At 36.2% G+C, this 21,304-nt stretch overlaps 3 protein-coding genes across 3 annotated transcripts; all 3 read left to right on the top strand.

Annotated features, from left to right (window-relative positions):
- The first annotated feature begins 1,673 nt into the window (after positions 1 to 1,673).
- On the top strand, positions 1,674 to 5,273 carry LOC133285611 (conserved oligomeric Golgi complex subunit 4). The gene is made up of 3 exons (XM_061482865.1): positions 1,674 to 2,390; positions 2,770 to 3,707; positions 4,384 to 5,273. The coding sequence occupies exons 1-3, from the start codon at positions 1,745 to 1,747 to the stop codon at positions 5,011 to 5,013; spliced, it is 2,214 nt and encodes a 737-aa protein (XP_061338849.1). The 5' UTR covers positions 1,674 to 1,744; the 3' UTR covers positions 5,014 to 5,273.
- Positions 5,274 to 12,709: 7,436 nt separating this feature from the next.
- LOC133285613 (uncharacterized) lies at positions 12,710 to 15,582 on the top strand. The gene is made up of 7 exons (XM_061482867.1): positions 12,710 to 12,813; positions 13,239 to 13,296; positions 13,775 to 13,894; positions 14,012 to 14,090; positions 14,623 to 14,709; positions 14,931 to 14,993; positions 15,298 to 15,582. The coding sequence occupies exons 2-7, from the start codon at positions 13,241 to 13,243 to the stop codon at positions 15,373 to 15,375; spliced, it is 483 nt and encodes a 160-aa protein (XP_061338851.1). The 5' UTR covers positions 12,710 to 12,813; positions 13,239 to 13,240; the 3' UTR covers positions 15,376 to 15,582.
- A 1,088-nt stretch (positions 15,583 to 16,670) lies between these two features.
- LOC133285609 (ABC transporter G family member 23) lies at positions 16,671 to 18,629 on the top strand. Its single transcript, XM_061482864.1, has one exon. The coding sequence runs from the start codon at positions 16,671 to 16,673 to the stop codon at positions 18,627 to 18,629; it is 1,959 nt and encodes a 652-aa protein (XP_061338848.1).
- The last annotated feature ends 2,675 nt before the right edge of the window (positions 18,630 to 21,304 follow it).

Raw genomic sequence — 21,304 nt, 5'->3', positions numbered from 1 at the left:
TGTAACACTATATAAGGCAAAGCCTTGACACTTAGATCAGAATCTGGGGGATCTGAACTCTCTCTCTCTCTCTTAAACTTAGTCTGACTTCTCTCTAAATTCTCTTAGTTTTTGTATTAGGATTTCCTTGTAATAGTTTGGAGATTGAAGACTTTCAACATGGAAATGAAGTTTGTTTCTTCTTCTCTTATTTATTCCTTAGTCATGTCCGAGTAGAGTCTTTGTAGTCTGAATGCAATGGAACTCCATGATAATATTATGTTGATTTGATTAATATGATGACGTATTTTTCATGTGTTGATTTGAGATTTTCTGAGTTAATTATTTCTATCAAAGAAGTAGTATAGAACATGGATGTTTATATGACTTCTGTATTTGATAATCTCAACATCAGAATTCTAGTACTCAAGGGATTGATGCTAGAATTCTGATGTAATCTTAAAACCTTAGTATTTCATGCATGTATTAAGAAAGAGATCACCAAGGGATTGAGGTTTCTGATTAATGTATCTATCAGGGTAGTAAGGGATTACATCTTGATGATAAGTAAAAGGTTGATTAACATCACATGGAAAGGAATTCATCATATGATCAATGTTTATATGGGTTATCATGGAGGAGAGTTGTTTTCTGACTACTTGTTGTTTTTATTAATTCCTAATCCATATTTACTTTGTGTCAAATTACTTACAATCAATTTTCTGGTGACAAATTATTCATGATTTTTACAAACTCTTATTTGATTCAAATTAGTTTTCTATGGTATATTGGTGTTTGAACACAATTCCTCGTGGGAACGATCTTTACTCATCATTTTATTACTTGTACGATTAGTGCACTTGTTAAACGTCCAACATTACATAAAAGGGTAAAGAATTTCTCCAGTCAATATAGATAAGTTATCTTCGGTAAGCTTAAAACAATGTTGCGTTGGGTGAAAATCAAGATATTTTTGTAATTCTAATATATTATAGGATTATATTAATCTTTATCATTATATTTTTCTCGGGATAGGTTATTTTACCTACCATTTTTTTTTCTGCCTACCTTTGCCTACCACCATCTAATACTGTTAGATCAGAATCTTAAGAAGAGAGAGAAAGACAAATGTTAGTTAAGATTCTGATCTAACGATGTTTTAGAGTGGTAAGCAAAGGTAGGCAGAAAAAATAATAAATAGAATAACCTATCCCATTTTTTCCTACAAAAAAATACTCTTTCCGAAAAGTTATTTGGAAATTCGACGGGGGTAATTCTACACAATCATTGAGAAGGTTGATGTTTAATAGGGTGTTTTAATTTAATAAACTGTTTATTCTCAAACACACATTTTGATTAGGGTTGAAAATAATATTTTTACATAAATATAACCCATCAGAAATATATCCTTACTCGGTAAATTTTACGATCCTCGGTAAATTTTACGATGTCCGTTTTAATTCTTAGCAATTAAAAAAGTCCATCATGATTTTCTGAATCTGTGAGAGACTACAATTTTAATTAAATGAGTTCATTTTAAATTTTTTAAGGTGAACTTTTTTATTTGCCAAATACGAAAGAAGGGATCATAAAATTATTAAGTACAAAAAGGTATTTACTCCTTAATTTATTTGACAGTCAATTTTTAATTAACTTAATATGCATAACTTGTATCAGTTCATGGTTCCCAGATCAAGCAGTGACTAGGGACGTTGGTGGCTTCGTTCCCATCTCACACCCATTTTCAGTCCTTCGTTCTTCAAAAATGGGATCTACTCCTAACGCAAACGCGAACGGTTCAGACGCCGTAACGTCGTTAATAGACTTCGGAACCGCAGAGGCAGTGGATTACGTGTGTTCACTAACGGACGTTGGAACAATGACGCGTCTTCTTCACGAGTGCATAGCCCATCAGAGAGCACTAGACGACGAACTCGATGACCTCTTATCTCAGCGAACCGACCTCGACAAACACCTCATCGCTCTCCAACGTTCCTCTGAGGTTCTCGACATCGTAAACTCCGACGCCGATCACGTGCTCTCCAACGTCTCCTCCACGTGCGACCTAGCCGATGACGTCAGCCGCAAGGTCCGCGAACTCGACTTGGCGCAATCGCGCGTCAGATCCACGCTACTCCGCATCGACGCCATCGTCGAGAGGGGAAATTGCCTCGAAGGTGTGCAGAAAGCATTGGAGAGCGAGGATTACGAATCCGCCGCGAGGTACGTTCAGATCTTCCTTCAAATCGACGCGCAATACAAGGAGTCCGGTTCGGACCGGGTGCAGAGGGACCGGTTGATGGCAGCGAAGAAGCAGCTCGAAGGTGTTGTGAAGAAGAAGCTCTCCGCCGCAGTGGACCAGCGAGACCACACCTCGATTCTGAGGTTTATTCGGCTTTACACGCCTCTGGGTAAAAACCGGAATTAGGAGTTTTTAACTTCGTTCAAGTTGGAATTAGGAATTAACGCATATTTGGTGTTAATTTTTAACTTAAAAACGTAATTAGGAAACGGAATCTGAATCTGGTAACCAATTTATGCCTGAACGATTTGAAGATTTCAAAATATATGAATTTATAAACCATTATATCCTTTTGCATCTTTACCTTCTTTGTTTAAGTTTTGTCTGTAATATTTAGCTTATAATAATATTTTTTCCTTCATATTTTTGTTTCTTGGATTATATATTTTAAATTTTGTGAGTTTGCGACTTAAATATCTTTAAGGTTGAAGATAGATTTTGTTGTTTAATTAAGCTTTTTTTTTTATAACTTTTTCTTTTTAATGTAGGTTTGGAGGAGGAAGGGTTACAAATTTATGTTAATTATTTGAAGAAGGTGATTGGGATGAGATCCAGAATGGAGTTTGAGCAGTTGGTGGAGATGATGGAACAGAGGAATGTCAACTTTGTTGGCTGTTTGACCAATTTGTTCAAGGACATTGTTTTGGCGATTGAAGAGAATAGTGAGATCTTGAGTGGTTTGTGTGGGGAGGATGGTATTGTGTATGCGATCTGTGAGCTTCAGGAGGAGTGTGATTCGCGTGGTTCTGTTATCTTGAATAAGTATATGGAGTATAGGAAGTTGGCTAAGTTGGCATCGGAGATAAATGCTCACAACAATTTGCTTGGTGTTGGCGGAGGTCCTGAGGGACCTGACCCACGAGAGGTTGAGTTGTACTTGGAAGAGATTCTGTCCCTTATGCTGCTTGGTGAGGATTATACTGACTTCATGATTTCGAAGATCAAGGCTCTTACTTCTGTTGATCCTGAATTGGTCCCTCGTGCAACCAAGGCCTTCAGGAGTGGTGGTTTTAACAAGGTTGCTCAGGATTTGACTGGGTTTTATGTGATTCTGGAGGGTTTTTTCATGGTGGAGAATGTTAGGAAAGCTGTGAGGATTGATGAGCACGTGCCTCACAGCCTCACCACTTCCATGGTGGATGATGTGTTCTATGTCTTGCAGAGTTGCTTAAGGAGGGCGATATCCACTTCAAATATAAGCTCTGTTATTGCTGTTTTGAGTGGGGCTTGTAGCTTGTTGAGCAATGAATATCATGAAGCCTTGCAACAGAAGATGAGAGAACCTAATCTTGGTGCAAAGTTGTTCTTTGGCGGTGTTGGTGTGCAGAAGACTGGGACAGAAATTGCAACAGCTCTAAATAATGTGGATGTAAGCAGTGAATATGTTCTGAAGCTAAAACATGAAATTGAAGAACAGTGTGCTGAGGTAAGTGGTGTTCTTTTTGAACCTTGCACTTATAGTTGGCATTTGGCAATGAAATTCATTACAGCAGTAAATATTTTTGGCAATGTATGGTGTGTTTGGTGTTCCATCACAAGGTAATTTGAGATTCCTAGTGTATGGATTAATCATAAAAGAAGTTGATTTGTGTTAAAAATCATGATGAAAATCAATAGAGGAATTGTTTTTGAACTAAGCATGTGTATGGAGTTTCTGTTTCATTTAATTTGCACGGGATATAAACTGTAGTAGAAAGGGTTGGAGGGTAATAATAATGCTGTATCCATATGGCCAAAAGTAGAGTTTTGTGTGATATGTAGAAATAAGTCTTAGGTAGATATGGAAAGGAAGCAGTATAAAACACAACAATTTCAAGATTTGCCTTTTTGGCAACTTCAAAATTACAGATCATTGATGTTATTATCTCCTGAATGGTGTGATAAATAAATGGTCAAATTTGTATCAATTACATAAATCTGTAGATGATTGATTAGAGAAATTCTGTCAAATTATGCTTTAGAAATGGTATTATCGATGATTTAAATGTAGGAAGCTTCTAGGCAGAACAACGGTTATATTTTTATTTATGGCACTTTGTTTTCCTATATAATATATATCATTTAAAAATTGCGGCATTAACTGACTGGATTACTTTATACAGGTGTTTCCTGCGCTGGCTGATCGAGAAAAGATAAAATCTTGCTTGTCTGAGTTGGGAGATAGCAGCAATGCTTTCAAGCAAGCTTTGAATGTTGGCATAGAACAACTTGTGGCAACCATCACACCACAAATACGACCAGTATTAGACTGCGTGGGAACAATCAACTATGAACTTTCAGAGGCTGAGTATGCAGATAATGAGGTGAATGACCCATGGGTTCAGAGACTTCTCCATGCTGTGGAGACAAATGTGGCATGGCTGCAGCCACTGATGACTGCTAACAATTATGACTCTTTTGTTCATTTGGTCATTGACTTCATTGTGAAAAGGCTTGAAGTCATCATGATGCAGAAAAGATTTAGTCAGCTTGGTGGTCTTCAACTTGACAGAGATGCTAGAGCTTTGGTAAGCCATTTCAGCATCATGACACAGAGAACTGTTAGAGACAAGTTTGCACGTCTTACTCAAATGGCAACAATTCTAAATTTAGAAAAGGTGTCTGAGATTCTAGATTTCTGGGGTGAGAACTCTGGACCTATGACCTGGAGATTAACTCCAGCAGAGGTTAGGCGTGTATTGGGTCTGCGAGTTGATTTTAAACCAGAAGCAATAGCTGCTCTGAAGTTGTAATACCCATGTATATTGTCTCTTCACATTCTGTTGTTTAGTTTTTTAAATTTTGCATTACATCTTCATTCTTTTTGTTATTATTTTGTGTTTGGGAAATTAACATATAATTCTGTTATGCTAGCTTCAAAAGCAAAAGAATACGCAAGTGTAATTAGATTTGCCACCCAAGATAGGTCTTGCTTATGCATGGAGCATCTTGTGTCAAAGAGTCTTTGTACTTTGTTACCTACTTTCCATTTTTATTTTTTGTAAATAATTTTTGAGACTTCTATTTCATGTTTCTAATCAGTGAAATTCAATGTTTAATGAAGTTTGTTCATAGCCTTTTACTTCAGAACTCCACTTTGCAGAATTCACCAATGCTGCAGTTACTCGGATAATTCATTCTTATTTCAAAAATACTGCTTGCAAATTCCAAAGTATCACTTGTATGATGATGCCACTTCTCATATTAACTTCTGCAAGTTTATGTGGGATGTTGTAAAACATACTAGAAACCAGTACAGATAACAAATTTTGCACCTTGGTGTGAAAGGTTATTGGTATTGCCAAAGTTACTAATATTTGTATACTTTTTAGTCTTTTTATTTGAATTCATAACCCATGTTTCTATTAAGAAAAATTTCTAGGATTTTTGTTCTGGTATATTTTTTTCTAGTTGATAATATTATTGACTGTATACACAAAATCCCCATTATTTTCTTATCCTTTTTAGGCTTGAGTTTTGTTAATTTGATAGTGCATTTTTTCATACTTATTTTAGAATTCATACTGAAACTTTTTCATTGTCCCTGTTTTTGTGTGGATCGGGGTGTACTGTGTCAATAGAATTTAAGTTGTAAAATCTATGTAAAATGAAAAATTCAAGGGATACAAACAATTTGCTTACATCTGCCTTTGGACTGCTATTTAGGCTTTCCATTTAAATTGGTTGTGTTCTTTCTTTTATGTTGTGCTTGTAAGTTGTAGTTACTGATTGGAAGTGGAGGTGAAGGTGCTGTAATATTTAGAGAGAAAGATTTTATGCTAATTCTCCTTTTTAATTTCCACCCAAAGCTGTCAGTATGGATTACAGCCCATGACCACCCCATTTGGCATCTTATGTACCCGAGTGTTTAGAGCCCCCTAATTAGGGGGTTATTTTTTATCCTAACCCACTGGTGAGAAGCTAAAATACGTCTACAGCAGAAGAGAGAAGAGAGACCGACCGACACACAACAACTGAAGAAATGCAGAAAGATAGTGGGCCAGATGTGGTGAGCCCAATAGAAGTGGACCCAATAGGAATGGATGCTGAAGAGGATACTGAAGATGCTAAAGAGGATACTGAAGAGCAAGCATTCAACACGGAAGGAACCGATAAGGAGGAACACTTATCATAGTTGGTTATAACAAAATTAAGGGGTATGGGGGAAGGAGTTTGTTAGAGGAAAGAGAGTATGAAGAAGAATATAAGTAAGGCAATTGTATGAGAGTAGGGGATATGAAAAAAGCTTATCCAATTCAGTGGTGAATTGTAGGGAAGGGTACTGTGGAGTCCCTTAGGTGTTTCATTTCCAGTTTTAGTTTTATTTCCTTCAAGGTTGTATCAACCATTGTAATGTTTGCTTGTTGTACTGTTTCATTGAGTTTGTCTATCTGAATTGAATCCGAGTTCGTTGTTTTTTTATTTCCAAATTGGGTTTCATTGGAGTCCCTTAGGTGTTTCATTTTCAGTTTTAGTTTTATTTCCTTCAAGGCTATATCAGCCAGTGTAATGTTTGCTTGCTATACTGTTTCATTGAGTTTGTCTATCTGAATTGAATCTGAGTTCGTTGTTTTTTTATTTCCAAATTGGGTTTCATCAATTTGGTATCAAAGCTTCAGATCCTGGAGCGTTATATGGTTCACATTAGAATGGAAGGGAGAGTTGAATTGTTGGAGCATAGAGCGACGAATGTGGAAGGAAGAATGGAGGAGATGACAGAATCCATGAGGCAATTGAGAGAAATGATGTTAGCTTACATGGACCGAGTAGACCAATGTGACAGCAGCTCGGGTAGCCACGATCGGAATCGAAACTCTGAAAATGAAAACAGAGGAGTACGTAACGGAGGAAACACAAGAGAGGAAGAACGGATCAGACGTCTGGAGGTCCCTTATTTTTCAGGGGAAGATCCGTATGGCTGGATTTATCGTGCAGAGAGATACTTCAGGATCAATCATATTCCACCGGAAGAACAAATTGAGGCAGCTTTGATTTGTATGGAAGGCAAAGCACTGAGCTGGTTTCAATGGTGGGAAGCTCGTAACCCTATGATTAATTGGGGGCAAGTTAGAGCAGCAATTCTTCAGAGGTTTCGCACATCCTCATCACGGAATCCATTTGAAACACTGATGTGCCTTAGGCAGGTAGGCACGGTGGCAGAGTACCGTGAGAACTTTGAAATGCTGGTGCCGTTGAGGGAAGCGGACGAGGAGGTAATGAGAGCGACCTTTCTAAATGGGCTAAAAGAAGATATACGAGCTGAGATACGTTTGCATCGCGTTGAAACTATGGAAGAGATGATGTCTCTCGCTCATAAAATTGAGGAAAAAGAAAACGTAGTCGGGAAGAAGATGATGGGATGGGGCCGAAGCGGATTTGGAGGAAATGGGCCAGGACAGCATTCCAGGGCTGCACTTACGACCCGAACTCATAACCTAACTGGGGAGACTATAGGAGGGGTGGCTGGGTCTCGAAATGGGCTTCCAAATAGATGGCCCAACTCTAATAACTCTAATAGAAACCAAGGAGCCCAGACTCAAAATAACACCAAGATTGCAACCTTAGGGCACAACGACGGAAATAGGGAGAGTCTAGGGTCCACGACAAGAACCCACGCGACAAACGATGGCGCGACTGACAGACGCGACGCGATTTACCAGAGGCTGTCGACGGAGGAAATCGCGGAGCACCGGCGTCGGAATTTGTGTTTCCGATGTGACGCACCGTATTCAGCGGACCATATTTGCGGCAACCCACAACTGAATGTCTTGTTGCTGGGGATAGGTGGCGAGGACGAGCACAGAGATGAAGAGAAGGGGAGTCCAGTGATGGGAGAGGAAGAACAACCCATGCGGCTAAGTGTGCACAGCATCGTCAGAGTGACGTCCAATCGATCCTTCAAAGTGTGGGGAGAAATGTTAGGACGACGGATTGTGGTACTTGTGGATACAGGAGCTACTCACAACTTCTTTCATGAGCAGCTGGCCAAGGACTTGGGTGTTCCAATCGACAACATCTTTGTGGTAGTGGACTGCCTCTGTAAGTATGCACACTTTATTTGTTTGTCACACCCATTTACTGCTCAACATGTGGCTGCTGTGTTCGTCAGTGAAGTGGTGCGTTTACATGGGTTCCCTAAGTCAATCATCTCTGATAGAGACCGAGTCTTCATCAGTAGTTTTTGGAGTGAGCTTTTTTGTCTTGCGGGTACTAAATTGAGGTTTAGTTCCGCATACAATCCCCAAAACGACAGCCAAACGGAGGTGGTAAATAGAACGGTGGAGACTTACCTTCGCTGTTTTGTCGGTCAGCACCCTAAAGGCTGGGTTAAGTGGATTCCTTGGGCTGAATTTTGGTTCAACACCTCCTACAATAGATCCATTCAAATGACACCTTTTCGAGCTCTATATGGTCGTGATCCTCCCGTTTTGATTCAGTTGGGGAATGACAGTACAAAAATGGATGTTGTGGATCAGTTGGTACGCAATAGAGATGCCATTTTGGAGGAGCTGAAACACAACCTCTATCAAGCCCAAGCACAGATGAAGCTGTTAGCAGATAAGAAAAGAAGAGATGTGGAATATGCAGTGGGGGACCAAGTATACCTCAAGATTCAGCCATATAAGCTGAAGTCGTTGGCTAGGCGTGTAAATCAGAAACTTAGTCCTCGGTTTTATGGACCTTTTGAGATCACTAAGCGGGTGGGTCCTGTGGCATATGAATTATTACTTCCTACTTATGCGAAGATTCATCCAGTCTTTCATGTTTCGCAATTGAAATGGGCTGTCAACCCAGTTGTACAGGTTTTGCCTTTTCCACAATGTTTGTCTGAATCATTGGAAATGCAAGTCCAACCAGAAGACGTGATAGACAACTGCAGGTTAATAGGGGGCCAAATTGAAATCTTGGTGCACTGGGCTAGATTACCTGAGTGATGGCTAAACTACGATATTCTGCCTCAGCTATGGATCGAGCAACAAGAGTTTGCTTCTTGGACCACCAAGAAATAAGATTAGGTCCCAAGAAAATACAAGCACCAAAGTTAAAATGCCTATCATCTGGATCACTTAACCAGTCTGCATCACAAAAGGCAAAGATGGAGAGAGGATGATGCTTATCAGCTTTTTGGAGAACCAAACCATAAGTGTTGGTCCCTTTTAGATACCTTAGAATCCTTTTCATTATCTTCCAATGCTCCTCTAATGGTTGAACCATGAACTGACACACCTTGTTTACTGCATAGTTGATTTCAAGACGTGTAATAGTAGCATATTGAAAGGCCCAACAATAGACCTATAATGATGTGGATCAGAAAAATATGTGAGCCATATTTGGATAGCTTATAGCTTGAAGGCATGGGAGAGGAGATTCCTTTTGTATCATACATGTCTGCCTTTGCAAGTAGGTCCCTCACATACTTGGAATGGGTCAGAATGAGACCACCCGAACCATGTTGTTTGACTTCCACACCCAGAAACTAGTCTAAAATTCCTAGGTCTTTCAAAGCAAACTGAGAGTGGAGTTGATGAATGAGTTGTTGAATGTAAGTTGATTCTGTCCCTGTGATTATTATATCATCAACATAGACTAATAGGCATGTATAACATATTGAAGACTTAGAAACAAATAATGAAGGGTCATAACAACTAGACTGAAACCCCAACTGCAATAATGCTGATTTAAGTTTGTCAAACCAGGCTCTGGAGCCTGTTTCAAACCATATAGATCTTTATTTAGCCTGCTCACAAGGTTTTTGTCAGAACTCTCAAAAACCCGGTTGTTGGTTCATGTAAACAATCTCTTGTAAGTCACCACTCAAGAATGCATTATTTATATCAAGCTGCCTAATCATCCAACCATGTGTTAGAGCCAGAGTAAGCATGATTCTAACTATCATAGGTCTGACCACAGGAGAAAAAGTCTCATTATATTCGAAACCTTCTTGTTGATGAAACCCCTTTGTAACAAAACAGGCTTTATACTTATTTACTGATCCACCAGGATTCACTTTCACCTTGAAGACCCATTTGCACCCTATAGCCTTTCTGTTAGGAGGAAGAGATATAAGAGTCCATGTATTCTTGTAGTCATAAGAGCATTGTATTCTTATTTCATCACCTCAAGCCAAGGTGGACTAGCTAAGGCTTGTTTTACAGTGGAAGGCTCAACATGAGCAAGAAAGGCAAGAGTTCTGACCATGGTTTTAGACTTGGTATTGATTGATCTTGTTGGTGATATTGACCCAATAGAGTTAGAGGGAATGTATTCATATACAGAGGTAGAAGAAGAAGTAGAGGATGAAGAGAAAGTAAGAAGAGAATGAGTTAAAATTACGAAATTAACCCCTTTTTAATTTTTGAATGTCAATAAAAGTACCCCTTATGTACGACATCTCTCCTCCAACATTCATGTTCTGTCCTCCATATCTGTGTCTCTCCTTCCAAAGTCGGTGACCATCACTATTTTTCTCTGTGTCTCTCCTTTCAATCATGTTTTGATGGAATTGGCGATATATCCTCAAGGGTCAACGGAGAAATGAGGCTTTGCACAATGTTAAAATGAGGCTTTGCAGAGATGTACAATTTGATTTTTATGAGAGGGTATTTCTGTCACGTTTTTCGTTCTCTATTATCCATTTAGCTGGTCATCTTACAATACCACATCCAAAGTGGCTTTTTTGCACAGTGTTTCTTGTCCCTTTTTCCAAACAATTCTCAAAGTCTGGGCAAATTGGTTTGCTGCCAAAATTGCTAAAAATCTTGAACCAAACTGGTCAACATAAAATCCTAATATCTGATGCCTGGATGTTTTCTAAGAAAACTCCTACCAAACATCCCTTATTATTTACAATAAGCCCGTATCATGTCAACAAATAAATCATATATTGTTGTTTTATATTAAATAAGGGATTATTAATGTATCTCATACTGTAAAAAATAATTTTATCTAATATACACATATAAAATTATGTGGGGTTCATATTTTCTCTCCCTCTCTTCTTTTCATATGGGTCCCACATATTTTTGGTCAACATAAAATCCTAATATCTGATGCCTGGATGTTTTCTAAGAAAACTCCTACCAAACATCCCTTATTATTTACAATAAGCCCGTATCATGTCAACAAATAAATCATATATTGTTGTTTTATATTAAATAAGGGATTATTAATGTATCTCATACTGTAAAAAATAATTTTATCTAATATACACATATAAAATTATGTGGGGTTCATATTTTCTCTCCCTCTCTTCTTTTCATATGGGTCCCACATATTTTTATGTATGTGTAGGAGATAAAATTATCTCTTACAATATAAGAAATATTGATTTTATCTCTTACATATACATAAAAGTGTGTGTAGTTCATATTTTTTTCTCTATCTTCTTTTCACATGGGTTCCATACATTTTTATATGTATAAAAGATAGAATTATTTTCTACAATATGAGAAATATAAACCCATTAAATAATTATCTAAATGTTTGCGCCACAGTTAATTTAGAGAAGTCCTATCTGCTTATGGAGCAAGAGAAATCTCTTACGAATATTTTAAAGGGAATTACTTCAAGTATAATATTAAAAATATAGCTAAAGTTAAAATAGTGATGAATTGCCAATAAGGGTGGACATAGTTCATTAAGGATTACACTCATATCTTACAAGGGCGCGAGTTCCAATTCTGCTGATCGATGTGAGAATTTTGTTAGTAGACGATATGTAATCCCTCCCATAAATTCTCAAAGAGGCTAGAGGATCTTCCCTAACCTTGATGGAATACTGATATCTAACACCATCTAAACTTCTATCTACCAAAAAAAAAAAAAAATAGTGATGAATTATAAAACTTAGGATATACAAAGATTTTTATTTTAAAAATGAGCTCTACACCTAGGCTAATGGCCAAGTGGTTTTTTTTAGTACATCTTTTTCTTGGATGAAACTCTCTTCTAATAAAAAAATTTATTCATTTTTTATTTTTTTCATTTAAAATCTTCATCTTTAAAATATTTATCTTTTATTTCTTGTCATATTTCTGTTTATTTAAATAATAGAAATTTCTAATATCCTTTATGATAATTTTAATTAGAAACCTAACTTGTCAAAGTTATTTTACTGTAGAACTTATTTTTAGTTTGAGCTTTAAAATAATCTTTAAGCTACAAAATTTATAATTTAAGCAACTATTAAATTTTTTTTTTTGTTTTTTTTTCTTAAGTTTAAAAATAATTTTACCTTGGGAAAAAAAGAAGCCAAACAACTTAGTCTACACAAAAACTTCCAGTAAAGAAGCAACACACATTCCACTGCTTCCATGCGAACATACAAAAACTTGAGGCATAGTGATTAGAATTTACTGGCCCATACAAATTAGGCCCAGTCTAGCCCAAATTTAGACATTGGTGGCCCAATAAGAGTTGCTGAGTCGAGTTGCAACATACCAGATTCCAGAGACTCCAGAACAGAAGCACCAGCTTCTTCATCATTGACGGTTCACTTGTCATTCTAGACTCCAGTCCAATTCCCTGTTTGGGTGCTGAGAAAGTGAAGGAAAGTGAGTATAAGAATCTGAATATGGAACTAACATAGAAGTTTTTCATTCCCACTCTCACTCGCACAGTCATTATCAACCTCATTATTAAAGCTTTCAATGCCACTATTTTCTTTCTTTCTTTTTTTTTGTTGGTATTTTTCTCTTTGGTATTTCGCGTTTGGAAATTGTTTGAATTGATGTTTCGCGTCATTTTTGTTTTCGAAATGATCGTGCCTTTTGGTCATGCTCGTTAGCTGTTTGATAAAATGCTTCAGTTAAATCTTTATGTATAAGACTTTGTGATCACGTAAGAAATTAAGCAAGAAATGTTTTAGTGAGGTTGATAATGCATTGTCAGAATTATTGTGTTCTTAGTTAGTTATCTGAGCTATAGTGGTTTGGCGTGAACTGTGAATTTTTGACCAATTTGTTGTTGCATTACTCAGAAATGGAAGATCCATCGTTTTTCGACCGGATGATCAGTCATCTTCGATCAACATGCAAGTATGACTTCCTGCATATGATGCTTATTTGAAAATGTTGCCATTGCAACTGCCGGTGTCACTTTGTTGTAAATGGCTGTTTAATTATAAATCTTCGCTGCCTCTTGTGTTTTTCTATTTCTGAATATTAACTATCAAATATTTTTCTGTGGCTTTAAAATCGTTAAATGCTCATTTTTTGCATTGTAGTTATTATTTTTCTCTGGGAATTTTTTATTTTATAGCATATAATAATTGTAATCATTCGATTGAAGAATTGTTTAATCATATATATAAATATTTGGAGTTAATTTCAAATCTTTATATATTACTAATAAAGGGATTGACTAAGGTAGCATAGTTTGCATAGTTCAAATGATAGCTTTGTTGTTATGCTTCGGTGACCCAATGCATTATTCTTGGGGCAGTTTCCCCTCGTCTGATTCTCTATCTATTATTGAAAAGTGTCAAAGTTCTAAGAATTTTTGTGATAATATTAGGTATTATACTGGTTATCCAAAGGATCTTGGCCCGTCAAGGCTTATTCATTTTACCTCTGAGCGTGAGTTTGTCAGACTTCTTCATGAAGGCTTTCCTGTGGTTGCTGCGTTTACTATCAGGTGATCTGGAGTTAGCCCCTTAATTCTGATTTAGAAGTTGACTTTAAGTTTGAATGGAAGGGAGATAGAGAAAAGTGAGAAGCTATAGGAATAACTATGTACTATTTAATTATGCAGGGGGAATTACTCACGGCATCTCGACAAAGTATTAGAAGAAGCTGCTGTTGACTTTTATCCACATGTAAAATTTATGCGTGTAAGTTATTTTTCATTGATGTGCATTTGTAAGTGTTGGCAGTCATTTATCAACAGTATCACTCATGATTAAGCATAGTGCTTGTATTTGTTGGGAATTCAAGTGTGAGCGATAAAAAGTCTCATATCGGGAAGGAATGGGCTAAGCATGGTAAATACGTGTGAAAGGACTCATAAGCCCAATACCTTAAGGTTTTGCGTTGAGATATGGTGTCGAATCCCTTAATGTGAGTTTATTGTTTAGGCCTATTTGATGTGTGGATGTCTCCCCGATTTGGGCTCTCATGGTCATTCCCAACAGAATAATCAGATAGAATCAGAAAAACAGGCACACACGTGTTCATTAGTTTATGATGAGTTGAAGTTTACTTTTGAGAAGTGTAGGCAGTAGACACACAGCGGTATTCCCTTCTTTGTATTTTATTGATTGTCTGTGACTATTAATTTCTTGGGTTTTGGCTACTTATTTTGTGCGCACCCTGTAGCATTGTTATTGCACATTAATGAACTGTTGATTTTCTGGTCCTTTGCAGGTTGAATGTCCAAAATATCCTGGGTTTTGTATAACTCGGCAGAAAACAGAGTATCCATTCATTGAAATATTTCATAGTCCACAACATGTATGATATTCGTTAACTGTTCACTACAGTGTCATTACTTCACTGCCTAAATCGTTCATGGGAAGAAATTCTAATAAATTTTCTTTTGATGGTATGATTAAGCAGAAAGCATATATTCTGCAGTGATAATATGGTTTTTATCCATAGGTTAATCTTTTCAGTGATTACCACCCCATATAAAAACCTTTATTGTAATTTGAGGCTTATGTTCTTTTATACAGGCAGCTGACCAGGGAAGGGTAGCTGATCCAAATATTACTAAATACAACGTGAAGGTCTTGCCTGTAAGTTAATTTTTTTTTTTTTTTCCCCTTCATATGTCTATGTGGCACCTTGGAGACTTTGGAGTCCTTTTTGATGCAAACTGTAGCATCTTTTACTGAATATGATTATTTGTATTTGAACTCCTCTCAAACAAATATGTAAAATTGAATCTATTCGTAGGTAGTAAATCCAATAATCTTCCCTTAAGTGACTGGAAAACGTATAATTTTTTTTTGAACTTGCCTGATACATATCTATGGCTCCATCCGTGAAATATTGTAATTTTTTTGTCCGATGTTCATTTTATTTTTTGTAAACTTGCAGTTCAACTACGATGTTAGTACTTACGGATTTAGAGAATTCTTCAAGCGACATGGTATAAGGGCATCAGATCCAAATTAAGGATCCGGTGGAAAGGTTTTATCTATTACTGCCTGTTTTATCAATCTGTATAACAGCACAAGTTCACTACTTAAGGCCAATAGATGGACTATTATATTTACCTGCATGATTGATATCCAAACCTATAATTTGGTTAAGTTCTCGTCAGGGACATTATTTTCTTCGTTCCTTCATTTTTGCTTTTTTAATTTCTTCGATCAATTTTTGGGTGTGGAGCTTGACAATCGTATAAGATCTAATGATTAAAAATGACTTCTATTATCTCTTACAGTAAAGTTATCTTTATTTATATAATGCACCAAGTTTTTAACATTTTAAAGTGGGCGAGAGAGGTTCGAACTGTCAACCAAACGGCCACATGATATAAGCAAACCCGAGTTGACAAACGCATGGGGCCAAACTTGAGATCAAATGTGCTAGGATCGATACCTAAAACTAACCTAAGCCGAAGCCAGGGTACCTACCCCTGTTGTAGTTCAAAACTCCACGTTTCGTAACTATGATCAAGTCGTTTTCAGCCTTACAATTAGTTCAGCGAGTAAACCATAAACTCAAAAGTGTACAAAACCCTCTCTAACTAGTAACGATTCTTATAATTTTACTTTAATAACCCATTTTGTTGTATATTATGCGCTTTTTGTTAGTTCTAAATTACAAAAATTATTGCCTAAAAAAACGAAGATAAGTGTATGACTCCATGTTCATGTATTCTGCTTCTTTTTTTGTTTTGGAATGGAGAAATTACGTCTTTTATTTGTTTAAAAGGTTAATATATTACTCTATTGTTGTCAGAAGTTCTAGAACCTTGCATTTGCATTATAATGCTGCTTATTTAACTTTGTTAAAAAATTACCCCTTTAAGCATCTAAGCCATAATCTTCCACATTTGCATCACCTAACTAAATGAACTGGATATCCCAATCCAACAACTATTAAATATAATACAGATCAACCAATTGCTGATTATACAAGTTTGCATAACTTTCCTTTTATGTTCAAAGTTGTCAGATTTGAGTCATTTGACAGATTTTCCAAGCTGATGAGTTTGAAAATCTAGCAAGGAAGTTGGTTAATAAGTTAATGAAATAATGACAGGAATGTAAGAATAGTCCAAAGACCTCACTTGTTAAACGTCTCAGATAACCTACCTATACCAAACATATCAGCACCTACTACAACAATATGCTGTCAACTTAGTTGTTTTAACTTCCATTTCTTCTCAACTTGAACATTCCCCCATAAAATTCAGCCTTCTTAAGCTCACTTTTATAGCACGGAATAATCAAATCCACACAATGACAGCCTGCTTGAAGCCACCTAAGCTACCTTCCAATGAAGATGACTCTGTGATACTCTTTTCAAATTCTAATTCTCCTGAAGAGTCCACCAGTCCTTCTTCATCTTTCTACCACTCACCACCACCAGCACTGCATCAATTCAGAACTGCATACAAACTTTCTGTCAGAAATCTCTCCTATACTTTGCACCCACATAAGACCACTCCCTTTTCATTTCGCCACCTGACTAAAAAACCAAAGCCTGTAAATATACTCGAGTCAGTCTCTTTTGTTGCCAGAAGTTCTGAGATTGTTGCTGTTGTTGGTCCTAGTGGTACAGGGAAGTCTACTCTTCTTCGAATAATCACTGGGAGGGTAAAAGATAAAGATTTTGATCCTAAAAGTATCTCAATCAATGATCAGCCGATGACAAGTCCAGCTCAGTTGAGGAAGATATGTGGCTTTGTGGCACAAGAGGACAATTTGCTTCCTCTTTTAACTGTGAAAGAAACTCTATTGTTTAGTGCCAAGTTTAGGCTAAAAGAAATGACACCAAAGGATAGAGAATTGAGGGTAGAAAGCTTGATGCAAGAGCTAGGCCTTTTTCATGTAGCAGATAGTTTTGTTGGGGATGAAGAGAATAGAGGGATATCTGGTGGAGAGAGGAAGAGGGTATCAATTGGAGTTGATATGATTCACAATCCTCCAATTTTACTCTTAGATGAGCCAACATCAGGCCTAGACAGCACCTCGGCTCTGCAAGTGATAGAGCTTCTGTCATCAATGGTTAAAGCAAAGCAAAGGATGGTGGTTCTGTCAATCCACCAACCCAGTTATAGAATATTGCAGTATATTTCTAAGTTCTTGATCCTTTCTCATGGTTCAGTTGTTCACAATGGTAGTCTAGAATTGCTAGAGGAAACCATAAGTAAATTGGGATTTCAAATTCCATTACAACTGAATGCTTTAGAATTTTCCATGGAAATTATACACAGGTTAGAAGATTCTAGTTTCAGATATGACACTTTCACCATTGAGGAAAAAGAGCCATTTCCAAACCCTATGTGGCCAGAGGAAGAAAACGGTGGAGTCCAATCTCAATATAGCGGGGAAAGTTTTGGCAATCTTTGTTATGTATACTTGGTTGAGATATTGTTTCTCTGCTCAAGATTTTGGAAGATCATTTATAGAACAAAGCAGCTTTTCTTGGCCAGAACAATGCAAGCACTAGTTGGTGGATTTGGGTTAGGAAGTGTTTATATTAAGATAAGGAAGGAAGAAGGAGGAGTTGCAGAAAGGTTAGGCTTGTTTGCATTTAGTCTTAGTTTTCTTCTGTCTTCAACAGTTGAAGCACTTCCAATATACCTTCAAGAGAGGAGTGTTCTAATGAAAGAAGCCTCAAGGGGAGCCTATAGAATTTCCTCTTACATGATTGCCAACACTATTGTCTTCCTTCCTTTCTTGTTTGTAGTATCTGTACTTTTTGCAGTTCCTGTGTATTGGCTTGTAGGACTCAATCCTTCCCTTACTGCCTTCACCTTCTTCACTTTTGTGGTATGGCTCATTGTGCTCATGGCAAGTTCTCTAGTACTCTTTTTAAGTGCAGTCTCTCCTGATTTCATCACAGGGAATTCCCTCATCTGCACAGTTCTTGGAGCCTTCTTCCTCTTCTCTGGATACTTCATCCCTAAGGAGAGCATTCCAAAATATTGGATTTTCATGTACTATGTGTCCCTCTATAGATACCCTTTGGATGCACTCCTCACAAATGAGTATTGGAATGTTAGAAATAAGTGTTTCTCACATCAAACAGAGGGCTCCCAGTGTTTGATTACTGGCTTTGATGTGTTGAAGAGTAGAGGACTTGAAAAGGATAACAGGTGGATGAATGTGGGAATAATGCTAGGATTCTTTGTATTCTATCGTGTGCTTTGTTGGGTAATACTTGCTCGAAAGGCCTCCAAGACAACAATATAACAAGAAACCAAAAGCTACATCCTTAGCATTACTCCAAAACATATCATAGGCTTCAAACAGATGACAAGTTCATTAGAGTTCACACTAATTACAGACTTGTAGCGCATACTTGTACTAAAAACCAATCAATCACTTTCAAGTTTCAACTGCTATTGATAGTATGATATGAAATTCTAAAGCTACAAATTGATTGTATGATACAAAAATTCTAAAGCTACGAATTGTATCATATGTCCTGTTACTATCTCATTATAGTGGTCCTCTTTCCTTTGTCACTTGCAATGTAAAGGATGAAAATAACTAGAATAACTTGTTTAAATGGAAGACAAACCTAATAGGGAGAGTTGAAAATATTAGGTGAAGCCATTATGAAAAGTTTGGCATGTATCGATTCTAGGGAAGACCAACCAAGTATTGCATAACCATAATCATATTTACACTACGCATCTGGAATCTCTAAAATAGATTAATTCATTTTATTTATAAATTGTTTGCAACTTGTTTAGAATGATATAAGTTTAAGAAGACTTTTTTTTTTTCAAATTTAATCATTTCATTTTAAATGTTCCAAACACTACATAATTATTCATGCTTAGTACAGCATAAATTGGTCAATCTAAAATGGAATTAAGAATATCTAAATCTACATCCAACAAATTGATGTTTAGCCTCATCTTAGCACACTGATTGGTGATTAAGATGAAACATGATATGTATAAATACTACAGCTTTGTTATGTATAAAAGAAGGGTTTCAATTTTCACATATAATAGGAAAAAAATTTGTAATGCTATAAATATAAACATATCTTATATGGACCCCACATCTATTAAAAAAAATGCTATACTAAAATAGAAAGGTCACTATTAGAAAAAAATAATTATCATATAACATGAGAAAATATTTTCTTATAAAAGATATTATTCCAAATAAGAAAAGATGAGGAAAAAAATAAAAATAAAAGAAAACTAAGGTCGTGTTTAGCGTCAAAATCAAAAGCAACAGGAAAAAAGAAAAGGAAGAAAAAAGTAAAGCATGTGTGAGGCTCTTGTTTCTCTTCCTCTCTCATGAACCTTGAGAGCAAGCTCGCTAGTCTAAAACTACATGGATAAATGTCAACAAGCCGGAGAAATAAATAATTACAATTTACCAGAAGAAAAGGAAAATAGAGAAATCAATTTCTTAAATAAAAAACAACAAATAATCATTTTCTGTATTTGTTACAGAATTGTTTTTTGTTAAAATATTTGTTTTTTATTTTGCAAAATGCAAGAAATTCAATTGGTTGACCTTCTTCTTTTTACAATCTATGATTTAAATTTGAACTAATTATAAAAATGCACTTATCTTCAAAAATGCTTTTAAAAACTCCCTTCATCCGGTCTTTTTTCTCACCAAAAAAATGAAAAGCTTATTAACCGTGGCATTTTTATATCTTATTCCTGCCAATTTTTTTTAATCAGATATTCATATCAAATAGATATTTTTATGAGTTCAATGCACAAATTATAAATACTTCATAGATACTCAAAATTACTCAAAAAGTTGTTTATTTATCTGAGTTACTTTGTTATTTATGAAAGGAATGAATCTCGACTTTTTTAATATGAACTTTGGTTTTTCCTTTAAGAATACAGTTTGTTTACAATTGTTGAATCACGAACGAACATAAATATGATTATAAAAAGTTGCAGTGGTCAACTAAAAAAAATAGATATGAATTTTTTAAAGTTAATCTATAATTTAAAAATAGTACAAATAATGAGCCATGATAAAATCAATGTTGCAATACATTTAATAGAAAATAGAGGGGAGAAAAGCTAAACAAAAAAACAAAAGCAGCTATAGGACTTAGTAACTGCAATTGCATCCACATGCACCTGGATTGGAGAATGCCTTTTGGTATATCCATAATGTGATTTGATTCTGATCCAGACAAAATAGAATGTGTCTGACCAAGATTTGAGACCAATCCGGTGCATTTAGCAACCTTTTTCACCTTTTACCTTTTTTGGTATCATTGTCTTTCATGCTAAGACTGAACAGTGATCACATTGCCTACACACCCCACTCAATTGTACAATCCTCTTCATTCACTGACAACTCCATTTTCTTTCTTGATATAAGTATAGTATATTATTCAGTTTTTGAGTCCACAAACTGAGTTATAGCAGCATCTTCAAAGTTCAAAACTTCCCTTTTTTTGTCATGGCTTGCACATGCTGCATCAGTTGAAAGTCCAAACCCCCCCACAACAACTTTTTTTTCTCTCTCAATTGCATCTTCATTTGCTTCAAACAATTCTTCTCATTTTCTTTCAAACAAAGCTTCCTTATTTTGTTTCCTTTTCTAATTCAAAGTTTGAAATTCTCCTGTTGGGGTACCTTGAATTTGTGTAAAAGATCAGATTTCTTTAATTCTAGTTCAAGTATGGGTTTATGTTCTTATATTATATGGATTTCAGTTCCTGGGATTTTTTGTTCTGCACAAATCTCTGGTGAACAACACTTGAAGCAAAGGGTGCTTTCAATTGACTACACTTAAGAACTCAACATATTGGCTTTAGTGGGGGTGAATGGTGTTTTAATCAAAAGCTGTTCTAGAGGGAAGAATTGGGTTGGGTTGAGTTTTGGAGATTCAGAGAATTCATATTCTATTAAGAAAAGATTTTAAAG

The sequence above is a fragment of the Gastrolobium bilobum genome, unplaced genomic scaffold (assembly GCF_033153095.1).
Source record: "Gastrolobium bilobum isolate Gb01-03AN ecotype WA unplaced genomic scaffold, APGP_CSIRO_Gbil_v1 utg19388, whole genome shotgun sequence".
In the NCBI taxonomy this organism is placed as follows: domain Eukaryota; kingdom Viridiplantae; phylum Streptophyta; class Magnoliopsida; order Fabales; family Fabaceae; genus Gastrolobium; species Gastrolobium bilobum.
Note: the sequence above shows the minus strand (reverse complement) of the source record. Positions and strands in the feature narration are given on the sequence as shown.

Excerpts from the sequence above, each read along its gene's own strand:
- LOC133285611 (XM_061482865.1), top strand. The coding sequence starts at position 1,745 with ATGGGATCTACTCCTAACGCAAACGCGAACGGTTCAGACGCCGTAACG. Across the intron at positions 2,391-2,769 it reads TCGGCTTTACACGCCTCTGG|GTTTGGAGGAGGAAGGGTTA; the intron begins GTAAAAACCGGA and ends TTTTTAATGTAG. Across the intron at positions 3,708-4,383 it reads TTGAAGAACAGTGTGCTGAG|GTGTTTCCTGCGCTGGCTGA; the intron begins GTAAGTGGTGTT and ends TACTTTATACAG.
- LOC133285613 (XM_061482867.1), top strand. The coding sequence starts at position 13,241 with ATGGAAGATCCATCGTTTTTCGACCGGATGATCAGTCATCTTCGATCA. Across the intron at positions 13,895-14,011 it reads GTTGCTGCGTTTACTATCAG|GGGGAATTACTCACGGCATC; the intron begins GTGATCTGGAGT and ends TTAATTATGCAG. Across the intron at positions 14,994-15,297 it reads ACAACGTGAAGGTCTTGCCT|TTCAACTACGATGTTAGTAC; the intron begins GTAAGTTAATTT and ends GTAAACTTGCAG.
- LOC133285609 (XM_061482864.1), top strand. The coding sequence starts at position 16,671 with ATGACAGCCTGCTTGAAGCCACCTAAGCTACCTTCCAATGAAGATGAC.